At 41.1% G+C, this 21,444-nt stretch overlaps 1 protein-coding gene across 2 annotated transcripts in view; it reads right to left on the minus strand.

Moving 5' to 3' along the window:
- Nucleotides 1-21,444, minus strand: part of AGAP1 (ArfGAP with GTPase domain, ankyrin repeat and PH domain 1) — a 696,795-nt gene that overhangs the window by 158,397 nt on the left and 516,954 nt on the right. For both annotated transcript variants that reach the window (XM_077830624.1, XM_077830625.1), the window contains exon 13: nucleotides 7,475-7,636. In XM_077830624.1, the coding sequence (XP_077686750.1) occupies nucleotides 7,475-7,636 (162 nt within the window). The remainder of the gene's footprint in view (nucleotides 1-7,474; nucleotides 7,637-21,444) is intronic.

The raw sequence follows: 21,444 nt of genomic DNA on the forward strand, positions 1-21,444 counted from the left end.
CTGTAAAACTACAAAACAAGGCTCATCCACTTACTAAATTAAGAGAAGTTCTTCAGTAATGCCTCTGCATCTGCTCCTCCAGTTCCAGTGAATTTACCATCTATCACAATTGGTATGAAAGGACTATCAGAAACAACTTTTTACCGTACGGAAAATGATTATTTACTTATACAAATCACAGTAATATTCCTCATTTGGATGTGGTTAATCTGGAAGACCTTTTAATTTTAAACATCAATAATATTACTCAATTTTAGGCATTATTACTTTCAGCAACATAATCCAGACATGACCTTGACATCAGATTTGAGCCCAAAGGTTATAAATTCTTTACGAAGTGAGCAGTTTTCCCATGGAATAGCAACAGGTCAAGACATATTTCACATCTTCTTTCTTGTGAAAAGGGAGTGATAACGCAGTGAATTTTTTGTGCTGAAGAGGTTTCTGAGCAGGACATCACGCTGTCCTCTGGACAATGTTATAGACGACATTCTGCCAGGGCCTGGAGGGGAATCCTCCACACTCTGAAAGAATCAGAATACTGCCCTTTCCTCTCCAATGTTAACCAAAGATCTTTAGACTCTGCATTCTAACTCTTTGATGTCAGAAACTGAGATTCTCTGAGGCTAACTGCGAGTGCAGTAGAATAAGAGTTAGTGTTAATTAAGTACCATTGCATCTACTACAAAGATGCTGAATTGTGAAGAGAGACAAGGTGGTGAGTAAATATCTTTTACTGGACCTATTTCTGTTGGGCCAACAAAAGGTATTACCTCACCCCCTTGTCTTTCGCATCCCTAGGAGCAACACAGCAATAACAATCTGCAAATATTCAAGATATATGAAGGTATAAGTACTTTTAGCTACACAATTTCTCCCTCTTTCAATTGCAGAATTCATTCCCCTCCAACCACACCTATTATTGCTCCTGTTAGAAAACTGTGTAATGGACGAAGTCTCAGTGGCATTTGCACTGACCTCATTCATACAGAATTTCCTTGTATGCCTCATCATAGGGTTGGTTTGTTTCTTTTAAAATTATTCTAGCTATAATGGACTTATTACTACTGTGTATCACCTGGTAAATGTGCTAACTTTATATTTGTTGTATAACTTCCTGTATCAGGGAATGCCTGCATTTTGTACAGAGTTAAGCACTCTTAGTATTTAAATAAATAGTAGCAGTTATAAACGAATATGATATGAGAAATGCCTGGGGTCATACGGAGCATGGAAAGGAAAGTTTAGCATAAGAAATATTACATGTAACATTTGTATTTATTTTCTATACCCCTTCTTTTCGTGTATCATATATTATATATGTGAATAAATGCAGTATTTTTAGTTCTTCATATCATGACTGTACTAGACAGTATTAGATATCCCATGAATTCTGGATATTGAGTTTGAGGAGGGCATTTCCCTACTCTCCCTTCTTCTGTGAACCATTTTGGTTTGAGTGTGGGGACAAGGGGGACATAAGTGTTGAAATGTATGAGTTAATACATACTGAAAAGACAAAATCTATGTTCTTACCAGTAACTGGGGTTCTCTAAATATATTGCCTCACATACCCATGCACCTGGAGCCCATGAGATGGGCTGCACAGACATTAGGACGACTGAAATTATTTAGCTCTCAGAGGGGGATTCATGTCACAGTGCAGCTAAGTGTCAAAATAAAGGCTCTGAAGAGAAGCATATAAAGGTCCCCCCTCTCTGCATGGGAAACAAGTTCTGAAGAAATGGGGAAGAAAGACAGGTAAGGGTGAATTTGTGGAGGAAATATACCGAAACTGAAGTTCTAATCACTGATTAACAACCAATTCTCTCCCCCACCACCCCTGCACTCAAATTTGCTTTCATATATCCCCACTGTTGATATTAAACAAGCAGCAAATTCATCCCAGAAGGAGGCAATTTCTAACACATTCATGTATAACTTGGACTTCATTGAATTTTACAGGCGACATGTCCAAATACCTTGGGTGAGCTCTCCTATTGGAGGTTTTAAATCTATCCCTATTATGAAGGTGGGAGAAGGCTAAGCAAAAGGAACTCCCCCTCCCTCCCCCTTTAGGGCACTGGATAGGAGAAATTTTTAGACAAATACTGGGAAAATCAGATCCTTGTTGAGGCTATTGAATCTGGAAAGATATTGAGTACTAAGTCAGGTCTGAAGAGGGTACATTCTGAAGCTAGCAGAAATGTGCATGATGCACCAGCTGACCCTGAGGCACAATCAAATGGTGACCACTATTGGTGACTGAGTAATTAAAAAGGTTGTTCCAAATCTACAAGGTTGTCCCACAGGACACTTCTACAAAGATAAGCAAAATGAAGAATCAGCTTCATCCTGGTGAGCTGAAGCCTCAGGGAGGAAGACAGAATACAAGTCTGGTCACCACAAATGATATCAAGCCATGAACCTGGGCTCAGATCAACTCATAATCTGGATACCTGACAATAAAGATAATCTGTCACTATGAATGAGTACAAACAGGTAGACACCTCAGTTGCTGCAGCACAATCTAAACACCCTTTACAAGTAAATAGTTCAAGCAGACTACACCTTCTCCTTTTTCATCTACTTCTGACTTTGGCAAAGAGGCTGAGCAAAAAAATACTACAGATTATTTTTAGATGTAGACTCGTTTGCCCTGCGACATAGAATCACAGACTTTAAAGTCAGAAGGGACCATTATGATCATGTAGTCTGACCTCCTGCACAACGCAGGCCACAGAATCTCACCCACCCACTCCTGCAATAAACCTCTCACCTATGTCTGAGCTATTGAAGTCCTCAACTCATGGTTTAAAGACTTCAAGGTGCAGAGAATCCTCTAGCAAGTGACCCATGCCCCACGCTGCAGGGGAAGGCAAAAAACCGCCAGGGCCTCTGCCAATCTGCCCTGGAGGAAAATTCCTTCCCACCCCAAATATGGCGATCAGCTGAACCCTGAGCATGTGGGCAAGACTCACCAGCCAGATACACAGGAAAGAATTCTCTGTAGTAACTCAGATCCCACCCCATCTAACATCCCATCATAGGAGATTGGGTCTATTTACCACTAACAGTCCCAGATCAATTAATTGCCAAAATCATGTTATCCCATCGTACGATCTCCTCCATAAACTTATTGAGCTTAATCTTGAAGCAAGATAGGTCTTTTGCCCCTACTGCTTCCCTTGGAAGGCTGTTCCAGAACTTCACTCCTCTGATGGTTAGAAACCTTCGTCTAATTTCAGGTCTAAACTTCCTGATGGCCAGATTATATCCATTTGTTCTTGTGTCCACACTGGTACTGAGCTTAAATAATTCCTCTCCCTCTTTGGTATTTATCCCTCTGATATATTTATAGAGAGCAATCGTATCTCCCCATAGCCTTCTTTTGGTTAGGCTAAACAAGCCAAGCTATTTGAGTCCCCTTTCATAAGACAGGTTTTCCATTCCTTGGATCATCCTAGTAGCCCTTCTCTGTACCTGTTTCAGTTTGAATTCATCCTTCTTAAACATGGGAGACCAGAACTGCACACAGTATTCCAGATGAGGTCTCACCAGTGCCTTGTATAACGGTCTTAACATCTCCTTATCTTTACTGGAAATACCTCGCTTGATGCATCCCAAGACTGCATTAGCTTTTTTCACGGCCATATCACATTGGCAGCTCATCGTCATCCTGTGGTCAACCAATACTCCAAGGTCCCTCTCTTCCTCTGTTACTTCCAATTGATGCGTCCGCAGCTTATAACTAAAATTCTTGTTATTAGTCCCTAAATGCATGACCTTACACTTCTCACTATTAAATTTCATCCTGTTACTATTACTCCACTATTAAATTTCATCCTGTTACTATTACTCCAGTTTACAAGGTCATCCAGATCTTCCTGTAGGATATCCCGGTCCTTCTCTGAATTGGCAATACCTCCCAGCTTTGTGTCATCCGCAAACTTTATTAGCACACTCCCACTTTTTGTGCTGAGGTCAGTAATAAAAAGATTAAATAAGACTGGTCCCAAAACTGATCCCTGAGGAACTGCTCTGGTAACCTCCCCTCCAGCCTGACAGTTCACCTTTCAGTATGACCTGCTGTAGTCTCCCCTTTAACCAGTTCCTTATCCACCTTTCAATTTTCATATTGATCCCCACCTTTTCCAATTTAACTAATAATTCCCCTTGTGGCACCGTTTCAAACACCTTACTGAAATCTAGGTGATTAGATCCACTGTGTTTCCTTTGTCTAAAAAAATCTGTTACTTTCTCAAAGAAGGAGATCAGGTTGGTTTGGCACGATCTACCTTTTGCAAAACCATGTTGTATTTTGTCCCAATTACCATTGACCTCAATGTCCTTAACTACTTTCTCCTTCAAATTTTTTTCCAAGACCTTGCATACTACAGATGTCAAACTAACAGGCCTGTAGTTACCCGGATCACTTTTTTTCCTTTCTCAAAAATAGGAAGTATGTTAGCAATTCTCCAGTCATATGGTACAACCCCTGAGTTTACAGATTCATTAAAAATTCTTGCTAATGGGCTTGCAATTTCATGTGCCAGTTCCTTTAATATTCTTGGATGAAGATTATCTCCCCCCCGCCCCGATTTAGCCCCATTAAGCTGCCACGAGGGTAGGTGTTTGGATGAAGGGTACTGAGAGTTACTTTCTGACTCATGAGGAGAGTTCTACAGGGAGCTGACCCACTTTCTAGTTGATGTTGAGGGACAAGTTTATGCTTTTGTTCTTAAAATGGCTAGATGGTGTCACATCCTAGATAGCTGAAAGCGCTAAGTGCCAAAAGCATAAGAGAATGCCCACCTAGAAGCTAGACTAGAAACCTTATGCAGAAGTGGCAGGAACAGACAAAATGCATTGATACTTCAGGGAGAGGCATGTAAAAGCAGATGTCTGTGCTGGGTGCTACTTTTATGGGCAACTGTCAAAGATACTGTAGAATGGGGAGGGCAAACTTTTTGGCCCAAGGGCCACATCAGCATTGCCAAACTGTATGGAGGGCTGGGTACGGAAGGCTGTGCCTCTCCAAAGAGCCTGGCCCCTGCCCCCTATTCGCCCCCCCTTGCTGCCCCCTAACTGCCCCCCTCAGAACCCCTGACCTATCCAACCCCCCCCCCCCGCTCCTTGTCCCCTGACCGCCTCCTCTCGTGACTCCCTGCCCCTAACCGCCCCCCAGGACCCTATCCCCTATCCAATCCCCCGTACTCCTTGTCCCCTGACTGCCCCCCAGGACCCTCTGCCCCTTATCCAACCCCCCTGCTCTCTGCCTCCTTACCGGCTGGAGCCAGCCACGCTGCCCGGCAGGAGCTCGCAGCCACGCCGCCCAGAGCATTGCATTAGCAGCGCAGTGAGCTGAGGCTGCGGGGGATGGGGGACAGCAGGGCAGGGGCCGGGGCTAGCCTCCCTGGCCAGGAGCTCAAGGGCCGGGCAGCATGGTCCCGCCGTAGTTTGCCCACCTCTGCTGTAGCATCTTCTAATGCTTGACAATCATGTCTTGTCCTTCCGAACGTGCTTTAAAGCCTTCAGACAGAAGGAGGAAAGACTTGTAACTGCGTTCAAAAAGGTTGCAGGCTAGGAAGCTAAGGTCTCTTCCATGGGAAATTTGGAGGTATTTCTCTTGAACCCCTTAAGCTTGAGAGTAAATCAGACACCCATTTTGTGTATGAGTGAAACATGCTCCCAGGCCAGACTTGCCTTCAGCCATAATGAGCCAACAACAACAAATTGAGAGCTAAACCCAAGCTCCCCAGTCTCCTGACTAAGAAAACAATTATGACTAAGATTTGAAAAACAAGAACAGAAAAGAAAAAATACGGAAATCTTGGAATTGATGTGAAAAAATCCCCACATTTGTTGACAGGCCAGAAGTCCTGAGCTGCATGGATACGAAGGGGACAGGGAATGAGGATGAAGGAGTCATTTATTCCTTTACAATACTGATTTCCTCACCAACATATATGGCGCAGGTGGCTCTTGGAACTCTGGGGAATCTGTGGAGATCACATTTAACCTTTTGTCCTTCCCTTGAGAAATTAAGAATGAGATTTTCAAATGCCTTTGGTGCTGGCTAATCTCAATTCCCATTGAAGGCAATGGTAAAACCTCTATTAACCTCAATGGGAGCTGACTTTGAGCACTTTTGAAAAATCCCATTCTTAATCTTCTGGGTGTGCAAATATGTGCAAATGTGTAAAGTGGAGTAGAAAAAGAACCCAAGTAAAAAATGAATGTCTAAAATAAAATTTGGCTTTCCACGGTCAAACTAGGGGGAGTCCAACGGTAAAGATGACACATAACATGGAGAGAAAGCAGCAGGAGCTATTATGGACAAAGCCAAGGTTTTCAACAAAGAATTCACACATGCAGCTATGGAAATAAAACATAATCCAGAGGTGATAGCACCACAACTGAGAAATTAAAGTAAATGGAAAATAAGGATGACTAAGTAGTATTTAATATGTTCCTTCCCAGTTGTATACTATTATCCCATCTCTATTTTAATGTCTCCTCAGATGCCTGCAATTGTCATCCTGTTTCCAGAACTTGCCCCCTTGTTGTTCGATATTGAATTAGCTAGTTTTACCCTCCAACGTTTTTCTTAACACTCCTATTCTTCCACATTGTTATTCCACTCTCTCCTTTTGACTCTCCAGTTTCTATGCTTTCCCACTACCCTTGTTCATTTTTTTTTTCTGGAGCTCATTCAGTTGAATTGTAGCATGTTTCTATTCTTCTTTTCTACAGATAGAAGTATGTTTTTATATCATATCTAGCTACTGTGTACATATTGCTACCTCTTCAGCAGGATGTTGAACTACGAGCACGGATAGCATTGGAAATATTAAGATAAACTAAGGGAATAAAATACCTCTTTTGGCTTTTGCTGTCTGGTTCTTAAAAATGAACCCAAACATTTAACTCTTCCCTTTCCTTGCTCTTAATAATGCAATCTTTCCACGAGCAGCTGACTAGTCAAACAAACAATAGCAGGCATCAAAAGCATTGACAACTGGCTCTGAACATGGAGTGTGCTTAATGAGCAAAGATAATATAGGATTTAAGTTGTGCTTATTGGAGATGTACTGAATATATGCTAACTTACTTTTGTCTTATAAAAAGGCCCAAACCTCATCTGTGCTACCCATGATGACAGACACACATGCACATGACTAAGGAACAGGTTGGGTACCTTTCTTAAAGCAAACACCATTTGATGAAACAAGATTTGAGGATCACAGAAATTTGTCTGTTATGATGTCTCTTTTACCATTCAGCTTTTCATGAAAAAGTTGGATTGCTGGATTTCTCTTTACATGTGCTTCTGTTCACCTTTAAAGATACAAATCTAGCCATCAAGTTAAACTAGTATCCAACAACAAAGATTCAAGACAACACTTGGAGGCTTTCAGGATAATGAAACAACATTGGGAATCTGGACCTCCCGACAGCATAGAAAGCTTACCTTCAGCAGTGCCTGAGATACCATCAGCTTTAAAATTGCTCGTGCTTTTCTTCCTACGATGTTTCTTTCTGTTGGCATGAGGGGAGGGAGGAGGATCCAGTTTGGGACTTGTGGTACTGGATATACTTGGACTTGAACACACAGAATCTCCCAAACCAGTATCTGCAATTTGCATAAAGCAGACAAAAAGTGAGAAACTCTATGAACAGTGCATCATTTTAAATAAATGCCTGAAAGATCCTGCCAAAATAAGAATGTTTTGAGAGATTACAGTTCTGTACTGCCTAGTAGTTATTCATATTACTGCATATTCAGATTCTTTTTAATTTACCATCTAAATGTGATTTTATTAAAATATCAATTCTCCCACCTGATGATGATGGGGTATCTGATTTGTGTATACTTACAGATAGCCAATACATTACAAAAATAACATTTTCTCACTAGGTTTCAGAGTAACAGCCGTGTTAGTCTGTATTCGCAAAAAGAAAAGGGGTACTTGTGGCACCTTAGAGACTAACCAATTTATTTGAGCATGAGCTTTCGTGAGCTACAGCTCACTTCATCGGATGCATACTGTGGAAACTGCAGAAGACATTATATACACAGAGACCATGAAACAATACCTCCTCCCACCCCACTCTCCTGCTGGTAATAGCTTATCTAAAGTGATCATCAAGTTGGGCCATTTCCAGCACAAATCCAGGTTTTCTCACCCTCCGCGCCCCCCCCCCCAAACTCACTCTCCTGCTGGTAATAGCCCATCCAAAGTGACCACTCTCTTTAAAATGTGTATGATAATCAAGGTGGGCCATTTCCAGCACAAATCCAGGTTTTCTCACCCCCCAACCCCCCTCCAAAAACCACACACACAAACTCACTCTCCTGCTGGTAATAGCTCATCCAAAGCGACCACTCTCCCTACAATGTGCATGATAATCAAGGTGGGCCATTTCCAGCACAAATCCAGGTTTTCTCACCCCCCCACCCCCATACAAACTCACTCTCCTGCTGGTAATAGCTCAGCCAAAGTGACCACTCTCCCTACAATGTGCATGATAATCAGGGTGGGCCATTTCCAGCATAAATCCAAGTTTAAGCAGAACGTCGGGGGGGGGGGGGGGAAGAAGGGGGGGGTAGAAAAAAACAAGGGGAAATAGGCTACCTTGCATAATGACTTAGCCACTCCCAGTCCCTACTTAAGCCTAAATTAATAGTATCCAATTTGCAAATGAATTCCAATTCAGCAGTTTCTCACTGGAGTCTGGATTTGAAGTTTTTTTGTTGTAAGATAGCGACCTTCATGTCTGTGATTGCGTGACCAGAGAGATTGAAGTGTTCTCCGACTGGTTTATGAATGTTATAATTCTTGACATCTGATTTGTGTCCATTTATTCTTTTACGTAAAGATTGTCCAGTTTGACCAATGTACATGACAGAGGGGCATTGCTGGCACATGATGGCATATATCACATTGGTGGATGTGCAGGTGAACGAGCCTCTGATAGTGTGGCTGATATTATTAGGCCCTTTGATGGTGTCCCCTGAATAGATATGTGGGCACAGTTGGCAACGGGCTTTGTTGCAAGGATAAGTTCCTGGGTTAGTGGTTCTGTTTCTCACTACTTGCCCACTACTTTAGTATTCTAGGATAATATACAAAGTTTTCTGAGCAATAATGATGGCAAGTAGTTTTTCCCTCCATAATTAAATAAATCATGAGACACAAGGTGGGTGAGGTAATATCTTTTATTGGACCAAGCTTTGTTAAAACAGAAATTGATCCAATAAAATGTATTACCTCACCTACCTTGTCTTTCCTGTCCCAGGACAACACAGCTACACTACAAACATAAATCAAGCCACCTCTTTTGTACTCAGCCAAAGGTACGATTACTTAAACATAGCAACTATGCCATCTCTCATACTTTCATAAATACACTTTTATTCCTGCATGTCTATTCTGTATCCCATGCTTAGGTACTGAGGGGTAATGATCTGAAACAGAATGACTCATCTAAAAATTTCTATCATTCTTAAAGCACATGTGCTGTTGGTGGATTATTTTATAGTATACAAGCTCTTCAGGCCCAATTTCTCTGATAGGAGTTGGCAAATACAGAGAAAGGGGAAAGTCCCTCTCATTTGCTGGTTTTGCAACTTGATATATATATGGCAGCAATACAGTATAAAATTACATCACCACGACCATGTATTTCATATATTTTTAAAAAAAAACATTAACACCACAACATTGATTCACGGCAAAAGGTGCAAGGAACCCACCAGTCACAAATGGAATTGTGGAATTGTAGGAATTAGTAATACCACCTAGATTTGCCATACTGTCAAAGCCATGTCATTTTGGATTTTTAAATGACACTAGATTTTCATAGGCAACCTTAAGTTTGGTATTTCTTAACTATTGAGTGCTTGCTTTGTAACTTCAATCTTCTTTTAACATATTTTTTGTAATGGAATATATAAATATGCCAGCAGAAAAAATAATTTAATAATCCTTTACAGTAATATACTAACAATTGAAATAGATTTTAAAATTCCTTTCTCTTGAATAAAGCAAAATAATATAATCTGTGATTCATTATCACTGGGCCATAGTCTCATGTGACAAACTTGCAATTGGATCTATTAACGAGGACTTCTCAATTATGTGCAGTCCCACTGAAGTCCAAATTAATCCTGGGACACTGCACAGGCATGGGGGCGCTGCATGAGAAGACGCCATTAAAGGATTGGGGCCCTCTGATTGAATAGATCAACATAATCAACAACCAATTGACATGAGATATATAATGCACAGAAAAGGCAGACTATATATTTGTTATACCTAATGTTCTATTATTTTGTTAGTTTGTTGACACAATACAAAAAGAAAATTGAAAAAAGTATATTGGAAATTAGCCAATAAACACTAAAATATTAATTCAGAATATATCTTTTTCCCCCTTGTAAACTTGATAAAGTATCTAAAAATAAGCAAAGCCAAATATGAACCCCAAAGAAAAAGTTCAAATTAAAATATTTGCTAGCTTTCCCCCCCCAGTCTCCACAACAGTCTTAAAAAAATGAAACAGGAATATCATTTAACCACAGTTTTAATTATATGATGGGATCCTGTGTTGAAAGAAATACTTCTATGGTACTTTTCCTCTGAATCTGCAGGTGATTTTTTACTGAGGATACACTTCTTAGGAGTCCTTCATTCAGTCTCTGATCAAGGGTAGATAGGACTTCAGTTTAATAGCAATTCATGTTTTGGTTAAGAACAGTGCTAAATATGTAGAATTATTTTTTATTTACTCAGTATAACGTCCCACACATTAAAAAAATACTCTAAAAGATTAAAGAAAATGGAACTGCTGCAATTTGTGTGTTGAAGAACAAAGATGAATTCTTTTCTACTCAGTGTCTAAAACTGCTTACACCTGATTTGAGAGAGTCAAGGTAGGAAAGGTAATGTCTTCTACTGGATCAGCTTCAGTGGGTAAAAAAGACAAGCTTTCGAGCTCCAGAGAGCTTTGTGGAACTCAAAAGCTTGTCTCTTTCACCAAGAGAAGTTGGTCCAATAAAAGATATTACCTCGCCCACCTTCTCTCCCATAATCAAGGACCAACACAGCCACAATAACACTTCAATACTGCTTCATATTTTCACACAAAAATCAAACTAGTTTCTTCATGTTTAAAAAAGGTTAAGAAACACCTTATAAGAAAATATCTGATTTAATTATTGAATAAATGGTTGTTTATTAATTGCATGCTTAGTTGGAAAACACTGAAAGAAAGCTGTGGGTGGCAAATTACACAGGCATATTTCAGGGATTTAAAAAAATTCCTATAAAAGCCTCATTATTCCTTTTTCCACGTCTGTAGGAATATTTTTAAATTAGGCAATTTATGATGTAAACTGAAAGAGAAGCATGGGGTACATATTTACTGTACAGTAGATCTAAGTAACTGTAAAAAGAGGTGCTTGAAGCAGGACACAGCTTTAAAGATCTTGACTTCTCCAAGCGCAAAGAAATAAAAAAATAAATATTGGATTAGAACAAGTTGCTACTCCTGAGAAGATTCAAAATCATTTGGGGAAGGGTGTTTTGTCTTTTCCTCTCCATTCCATACTGAGAGAAAGTGCAGCAAAAATAAAATGGATCAAAAAGATCAGAAAGATACAAATGCAAGGCCAAATTGGTGAAGCAAACAGACAAAGCATTACTTGTTTTGTATGTTTTCCTCTATGTTTGATGCCAGGAATGATCTGTACCTAGGACACCGTAAAAACATGACATTGCCAAAAAAGAAGAAACTCCTATGTTTAAATGAGACTACTCATAGTTAAGGCTGTGCGTCTGTCATGGAGGTCATGGATTCTGTGACTTTTCGTGACCTCCGTGACTTCTGCAGCGGCTGGTCTGGCTCAGGGGCTGCCCAAGCTGGGCAGCCCCTGGGTCAGCAGCAGCAGTTCGGGTGTGTGGGAGGGGGCTCAAGGCTAGGCGCAGGGGGTTGGAGGGTACGGGGAGTCGCTTACCTCAGGGTGGGGGGCTCCCACTGGCATGGCCCTGCAGCTCCTAGGTGGCGGAGGGGTTAGGGGGAGACAAACTCCGTGCCGCGTGCTGCTCATGCCTGCAGGCCCGTTCCCAGCCAATGGGAGCTGCGGGAGCCGGCGCTTGTGCCCCTCCACTGCCTAGGAGCTGCAGGGATGCGGAGCCGTGTAGCGAATCCCTGCCAGCCCCACCAACCCTCCCCGCCCCAGCACGAGTCCCGGGTTGCGCCCCGTTCTCCCCCTCCCCCAGCGGCCCCCCCCAGAGCACCCCCACCCCAGAGCGCCTGTGGTCCCCTGCCCAAATTTTAGACACAGGTATTTTTAGTAGAAGTCATGGACATGTCATGGGCCAAGAATTTTTGTTAACTGCCTGTGACTTTTACTAAAAATACCCATGACTAAAACATAGCCTTACTCATCGTACAAATCATGGTTAATGCTCTTATGGCTGCTAATATTTTCTAATGCCTCTGCAGGTGTACTAATTACTCGTGGGAGCCTTCTACGCCAAAAATTTTAAAATTCTGCAAAATTCTGCAAATTTTATTAAAATAAGACTACCAAAATAATTGAAATAGGTGTTATTATATAATTTATTTCAAAATACCTGTCAGCAAGTATATCTGTAACAATACAGACTCACACAAAAATTCCTCCAGGAGTAGAGAGTTAAAGAAACCCCCACGACCACCCAGTTCCTGTTTCTCTGCTCCCCCCTCCTCCCAGAGCCCAGCTGTGGGGGGGTCAGATACCCACAACCCCTGTCCCTAAGAGCCCAAACGCAAGGCACTCCCTAGCCCAGATACCCGCAATCCTTCCCCCCCAGAGCCCAGCCTCAGTCGCCCCCCCTTCCCCAGCTGCGTCCCCCCCTGCCCAGATACCTGCAAACCCCACCCCCCTCGAGCCCAGCCGTGACCTTCCCAGATTGTAAAGATTGTTTTGCCCTGAAATATGCATAACCTAACTTCTCTCATATATGAGACCTGGAGAATTACCCTAATATGGTAAATCCTTATGATCCAACAATCCTTTTCAAATAATAACCTACTATCCTTGAGTCAAATGGCTCTGAAGTGAAGAGTCTGAGGTATTCCCTCCTCCACAACCAGAAAAGAAATGTGAATCTTTGGTAAACCGATGCTGAGCTTATATTATTAGTGGATTAAAGCTCTATATTCTAGTTTCAGAGACCACCTTTTGAAGATGGAAGTTATTTAACATTCTACTGGTTTAAAATATGAGCAATCAAAATGTACTAGGCTTATACGCTGTGCTTTCCCATCTTTGACTACTTCTCTTTCCTGACAAGGTATTCTTCAAATTGAAAAGAGGGCTCCTGAAAACCCGGCTTCGGAAAACTGTAAATGAGTTCAAGCTTCAGCCCACTGAATGCAATTTCTTACTCCTGACTGAATACAAATAATGCATTTTATTTTGTATCAATTACCACGCGTGAGAACAGACGACCAGTGCCAATGCTATTAATATGAAAAAAGGAAAAGAAAAAGGCACGCCAAATTAAAAAAAGCGAGCGCCTCATTACTCCACATCGAAACCAGCTTTGACAGAGGCACTGGAACTCATAAGCTGCGTTTCACTGATTTGGGATGGGCTGTTTTGCAGCCATCCTGTATGTTCAATGTCAGCCATTAGTTCTTCCCAATCGGGCATCAATGTTCAACGCACACCCAAAAAAATATATAATGCTAGTAATAATAATAACAATCTGCAGACTCTCCGAGCTTCAATACTTGAAGTATGAGTCAAAGAAGCAGTTTCACTTTTCACTCGGGAAGCTGACAAGCATGACTAGAGGGGGAATAAAATAACATTCAGTTCGCATAAATATCAAGCAGGCTGCTTGAGACTGATGGGCCAGGAATGTATTCTTAGCCATCATTCTGGCAGACAGGCCCAAGGACACTCATAACTTATTTTACAATCATTTAGTTTCAGCTCAAGTGGAAAACGTGACAACTTATCTCTACTGACAAGATGCCATATCGAACCGTACAATTAACTCTCCCACGATTATCTGCCCAACCCATCATTAGCTCTGCAGTTTTTGATGGACTGCACAGGCAGCTTTCCCTGATGATGGTCATCGTTTTCCGGAGTGTATATCTATATTAAATAACATTAAGGACAAAATCCTGTCCTGTCCACATTGCTAGGGAACCCTGTGTGCTGGCCAGTGCATCCTTTCCTCCAGAACTCCTACGGCAGATCTGTAAATGGCATGAGGGGTAAAATGCACCGAAGAGCACTTTTTCCTCTGAAAAGGAACACCATGTACCCCTGGCTAGTACTTGCTGCTGACCACAACATACACTAGTTGGCTGTGGATGGATATGCCCCCATATCCATGCTCCCTTGGAAATCTGATACATGGGCTGGTGCAGCTTTTAGCCCTAATCAAGCAGTAGTTTGAGATTTGAGACACAGAGGCTCCTTACAGCTTCTTCACCATAATATATCCATGAAGCAGAAGGCAGGACCTATATTGTATTTGGGAATCTCCCCTTGACAATGGCACACAACTTCCATTTCTAGCTCTACACAGTCATGAAATAATAGGAGCGTTACACCAAAGAAGAGGGCAGAGTCATTTTCCTATATGGCACACAATAAAAGCTTCCAGCCCCCAAATGTCCTAAGGTACTAGAACTTTTTTCTGTTAGTTATTTTAGTTCATTTTTAGAATTTTTAATGGCTGCACCTTAGTCCTGGTACAATTGACACTTGATAACCAAGGCCCCTGACTTACCAAGCAGAGGGAAAACGGGTCCTAATGATTTTTATTAAAGTTCTTACATTTTTCTATAAGCTAAGGCATAATATTATGTTTGAATTGGCTTAAGTTTGACACAAACTGTGTAACTCACTTGCGATGAACAAGATCAAACCCAAACTCATCCAGATAACACCTTTATTGTACCCCTACATACTCCATTCCTTACACTATGTGTGTGTACAGTCAACCACACCCCTATACACAGTTTTAGTACCTATTAGTCATCTTATACTACTCACACCACTTGACTTATATGAGAAAAAACTGGGAGGAAGAGGTGAAGAGTACTGCTCACCCAAAAGCACAGAACAGCACTAAGAGGAATAAATGATACCAACAATCAACTAATCCTCCTCAGATTAAACTAGTTTAAGCAATCGTGTAGGGGACACCTGTGGAGGCCACTTAGGACTTTGGAGGTTGAGTTGCAGTCCAAGGTTATCTTCCATTCTTAAGCACGTCTGCGACCCTCTCTCAGTATAGTACAGTTGTGAAATAGAAAATTAAAAAGAAGTCCTCTGTATTACATTTCTTTATGGATTCTGTTATTCAGAACTGCATGTGCTCCAGGATCAGGAGAAAAAGACAATTCAGTTTTCACCAGCCAAGGACAATGCAATAGCCCTCCTATGGGATTTGTGGAGGGTGAGGAGGTTAGTTCAAAGCCATCCCCTGCCTACTGTCCTCTGGTGCAGGTGTTTGTAGCACAGTGAAATTACCAGGAACCCCAGTCTCTGAAGCGCCCGCATAAAGCACTTTAAGGATTGGTATTCTAGTCACTTTACTGCGCTGCTAGCAGTGCACACGGAAGTGGAGCAGCAGAAGATGCTAACGCAAGAATGAGGGAGAGGGAAGAAAATTAGTGACATTAGACATGGGTGGGTGGGGGGAGTGCAACCACGGGGAGACAGGCAACATGGGATGGACAAGAGATATGCAACACAAAGGATGTGTTGAGAGAAAAAAAGAAGAATGGAGTTTCTTACTTGGACCACAGTTCCCATTCACACACAATCCTGTCTCTCCCATGTAACAATTTAAAATGGAAACAAGGATATTCTGACCTTTGCTACCCATTTATCTTTTGATTTATTTTATATTTTTGTCAAATCACCTATTTACAAAACTTGAAAAAAAAAAACTCAACAGGTGATGCTATTCTCCACAGACCAAAGTCTGGCTTGATCTGGTTTACATTTTTCTTGCATCTTCTTGTTAAAATTTTCCAACAGGCTTTCAAAGTGAAATTAGACTTTCTGTCAAGCCTAGCTCCCTAATGTGGTCTTATTCTCAGGAGGCAGGAGATTGATTAATTTGGTTTTTGATTTTCCAAAGTGGCAAGAAGTCAGATATTACAAAAGCAGAACCTGCGAATGGGATCAATTAAAGAGCAGAAGCGGCAACACAATTAACACCACGAGGCTCAACAGAAAAAGAAAAGACCGATGACGAAAACAACAGCAACAGCTTTGACTGCAGCAGGAATCTTCACCATGAACCAAGGAAGGCTGAATCCAAAGAGAGCATTTCAGAACTTTTACTATGCTATTAGTGTTGAAGACCAAAGACATCTGAAGCTGCTGGACAGAATAATAATAAAAAAAATACCTAGACACTTTCATCTACTGTATGTGTGTTTTAAATAAAGAGGTGAAAACAGCAACCTTTTTATTTAAAGAGGGAAGAACAAGACTAAAACCGTCTATAGTTATATTTCAGACCCATTTTCCTGAGCTGTGGTTTTCTGACTGTGAAATCCAATGCTCTATAGTGTCCCTTTACACCGATCACCATAAATGTTCTATCAAGCTCTTTATATTCCCATTCTGCCTCAAACTTGAGTTAAAGGGATGCTGCAATGATATCAAAGCAGCTGCTGCTGAAGTCAGGCAGGGAGGTATGGGTGACTGTACTTAAAGCAAGAAACTGATAAAATTGTCCTTTGGTAAAAGTCAGGGTAGCCATTTAGGGTTTTTTTTTTTTTTTTTTGCAGGGTGGGGTGGGGTTATAAGAAGGAGACAAAGAAATAAGGTGAACAAATTTTTAAGTTGGGTGTAGGTCAAATCTGTAATGGAATCAGGTACTGGGCAGATGCTCATTGTTTAGCTGAATGAGGTTCCACACTCAAGCTGTAGAGGGTTTAAATTAACCTGCTGCACTTGAAGAAATTAAAAGAGAGCTCTGAGCTTGATGGAGATGAAAGAGCCTCAGGAGTATTCTTTTTCCATTGCATCTACCATTTTTCCAGTCTCATGCCTAGAGCCTATAAATCACAAAGCTATCCTGTCATGTACAGAATGCCCCACTGAATGCCCAAGTTACTGACGGCCTTTTCTTCCTCTAATGGCAATTTCAATTAAATAAGAAAAACAAGTATTTCTCTTTGACAACACAAATCTCCCTACTTCTGTGGCTGTAGCTTTTGAGATATTCTTGCACGCCTCGAGCAAAAGACATGGAGTCAAGTTTAGAACACAAGGATCGTTTAAACACGGAAGTATAATGTTACCTTATTGGCAGATTTGTGAGAGGAAAAATAGTCTTGCAACTGAAGTATATACATTAGAATGACTGTCTTCAGTGACTTTTGTGGAGGAAAACCCCTAGGCAAATTATTTCATATGGAGGGAACACTAAGGCACTTCTATTTAAGATCTCATTTCCAATTGACCTGTGATTTCTGAACATCTGAAAGGACTCATGAAAGTAAACAATGAAGTGTGCAAGTTTTTATCTTAGTAGGTTGTTTTCCAAAAGTCTCCTGCCCCAAAGATAAATTTTTACAGCACTGGTATGAGACCACTCGGCCCCTGGAAATCTGAGCGTCGGCAGGAGAAGTTGGAGGTTAAAGATTGTATCAGTTAAATTAGTTTAAAATCTCACTAACCAAGAAACTAAATTCACTGCATCATGATCAGGAAATGATGTTCCTTTCTTCACCAACAGGAAACAAATCCATCCCTAACTCACCCTACTGTACTGAGATATCGCAACAAGCATGAGCAGTGAAGATCAGCCACATTTTGGAGAGCCTGTGATACTTAGCATCAGAGAGATGAATAAGGACAAAATTCCAGCCCTTCACTCTGAATTACTACCATGTATATGATTTAGTTCAGATCCTTAATGTCATATAAATCAACTCCTAGAGTTGAGTTTGGAGACTTGTCTTATTCTATATTACATTGAAGCATTTTTGTGTTTGCCTTGTTTGCCATTATGTGTTGAATGCTCCATGTAGTGTGATCAAGAGTGACAAGTGATTTGGGCAGATGAGGAAAATGAGCAAGTAGTGTGATTCTCTAAGGAGAGGTAAGTCTCAGATGTTCTGAGGATATGCCTACACTTCAATTAGACACCCGGAGCTGGTCCATGCCAGCTGACTTGGGCTTGCGGGTCTCAGGCTAAGGGGCTGTTTAATTGTGGTGTAGACGCTCAGGCTTGGGCTGCAACCCAAGCTCTGGGATCCTCCCACCTTGCAATTAAAAAGCCCTTTAGCCTGAGCCCTGCAAGTCCAAGTGAAATGGCATGGACCAACTGCAGGGTTTTAATTGCAATGCAGACATACCTTAAGATACCACAGCATCTCAAGGTAAATTCCATCGCCCCCACATAGACCATTAACAGATAACTCAGATTCCTCTTGTATGATGTTTTGGTTGGTCAGTGTCAGATCTATTCTGAATTTGTCCAGCACTCTTCATGATTCTATCACAGAGTGTTGCCTTGAACATTCATTGGGTGGATGACAGACACTATAGGCATAGCTTGTTCTTGTCACCAACTTTATACAGAATGAAGAAATGGGAAGTTATTCAAAGGACCACGAATGGTGGAAATTCATTTATTCAAGCAAACGATTCTTACCTGTGCTCTTAGGTAGAGCCAAAATTTATGGTCCTGCTTATATATAAATCATGAGGTTATATGAAGAGTTTCAGAACTTAGCCCTCTGAGTAGGTGCTCGTACCAGTGTTCGAGTCGTTGTGGAATACTGTCCCCTGAGATATCAATGTGAACATGGAATCTGTTCAGAAGGATGCATTCACAACTCTCCTGAATGTAACTGACTTTGGATTTCATCCAGGTGGTGAGGAGAGGCCCCACAGAACTGACCTTTCTGACTCTGCTCTCTTGAGAGTCTTGTTTGATATTTGGTGTCCATGTCATCCGTGCTGGCTGGGTTGTCCGTCACCCCTGCATTTCAATGGTCATGAGGCACACCTAACAAGGCTTGAAGCCAGGGGGTGGAGCAGCTTAGCAACAGCTGTTATCGCTGCCCTGGGGGCTCGACGTCTCCTTATTTACAAACACATTATCTTCTTATACCCAGAGACACCCATAGGTTAATGGTGATCTGCAGGAGTGGAAGCAGCTGGGATGCAGATGGAGGGATACATCTAGGACACTGGTGGTTTGATCATCTTCAAGCATATAGAAGATTATATGACCAAGGCCAAGAGACATTTCCTATCCTTAGCCATAAACATCTGTAAGTAGTGTGTTCCTTCAACAGATTATTATGACGAATTTGCTTTGTGTTTTATGGATAACCTAGATCATCTCCAGGCTTTTAGATTCTGAGAACTGTCGGCTCACAATGGGCTGCTTCTATTTAATCTTGTGAAGGATGTCTTCTGCATTCCTTGAGATCTGTCCCTTGAAGATCTGACCTTTGCCCATTCTCAGTGTTTACAGGAAGTGATGGAATTGTGAAGCAATTACTGACAAACATTATTAACCCTTTGCTCACCAAGACAACAATACTGATCAACTTCAAGTATGCAGAATTCTGTCCCCTCCTCAAATTTTCTTATGCTGGTGTACATGCCAATACTGCCAACTCATAAACAACTCCTTTTAAGGGACGATGATTGAGAAAGCAGCAGCTATTCAATTCTAGATGCATTTGGCATCAGTGAGCCCTTGTGGGTTGGTTCAATCTGGGTTCTGGCTGTTTGCTGTACAATGGGTTTCCCACAATATTTATTATAAACAAAACAAGCTTTGTGTTATTTTCTTTAAAGACAATTCTAGAATGTCAGTTACCTCTAAACCGCGCAATATTATTTGTTTTGCCTTCCTTTAATCTTATAAACACCTGAATGTAGAGAAAAAATTTTGAGTGGAAACCTTAGTTACCAAATTTCCATGCAAAGCACATTTTTATTGCTAAGTTTCAACCTTCTAAAATACGGGGTTTATAATGGCAACACTGGCAGACTCCTAACAAAAGCAAGTCTTGGGGGGGTTCTTTTGTAATCTAACTATTGCTGTCACTGCAAGTGCTTTAATAACAGCAACCATTATTCAAATCACTTGAAAATATTAATGCATGCCTTGCTAAATAATTATTTAGTAAAATATTATCCTTACTTTACAAGATGGGCTAATAAAAGCCAAAAGAGATGAAGTAACTTTCTCAAGGTCACACAGGAAATCCGTGAGAGCTAGGAACAGAACCCAGGTGTCTTGACTCCAGACCTATTCCTTAATCACAAGATTATCCTACCCTCCATATAACCTATGGATAACCTCCAGCATCAAAAACTGCACTGGTAATTGAGAAGAGGTTAGGACAATCTTAATTGTCCGCCCACAGGACTTAAATGAGAAGTGTTTCAAAATCAAGAGACATTTACTATTAACATGTTACAATTAAAGCTGAGCAACTGCTATATAACGAACAAGCAGCTAATTTGCATCATGCTAGGTAGAAAAAGGTTAAGATCCTTCTGGTAATGTATGTCAAGAACATAAGCATCAGAAAATAAAGGAAATACGGGAAGAGACACCAACTGAACTCTTTTCAAACTAGAAAACAAACATGGCTTCTGTGCCACTGTACGAGCTCCAAAACAGCTGAGCAGGGTTGGATCCAAACAAAATTACACTTTTAAATAGATACAATTAATTGATTCAAATTAGTTGAACTTTGTCTTTTACTTGTCAATTATAGTATCTTGCACTTAGTAGAAAGACGTTGAGTTTTACTGAGATGACATCCTCGTTCTCTTTCTATAAATGTCCGATGCTATACAACTGTACATAATGGTCATTGGCAAGCAGATTTTTTTTGGACTGCATCACTTATTCATTCTACCTTTGCAGAAATTACTAGCTCTTTTGAGTGTTTAAGTTGAAAAAAGTGCTAGTCCTGAATTCCCAGCCCTCAAGAGTTCCCTCCTTGCTCTATGAAAGCCCTGCACCAGGAGAAACAGTAGCACAGTATTTCTGCTGAGAGATGCTGAAATTGGATATTTTATCTCTTACACCAGCCTGGATTGTGGGTAGCACACCATGATTGCTGAGTTAAGTGATGGTATCAATTGCAACAAATGAAGGGTCCAGCAACTTGAAAAGAGATGCTCTTCCATCTGCAGGAAGTCCCAATCTCTGTGCTTCACCTGTGCCCTAACAATCACAAGGTTGTGAAGGAGCAGTGTATCAGATTTAGCACACAGGTCTCTTTCGCTCCTTGAACTGTATACAATATGAAGAAGCTTTGAAGTGTTGGATTCCATAGGTAAGGTATACATGGTGACCTTCCACCTAAAGCTCTGTGATCTAGACTGGAAAGAAACTAAGCCTGCAAAGAGACATGCCTGATGAA

This window comes from Eretmochelys imbricata, chromosome 11 (assembly GCF_965152235.1).
Source record: "Eretmochelys imbricata isolate rEreImb1 chromosome 11, rEreImb1.hap1, whole genome shotgun sequence".
Lineage (NCBI taxonomy): Eukaryota > Metazoa > Chordata > Testudines > Cheloniidae > Eretmochelys > Eretmochelys imbricata.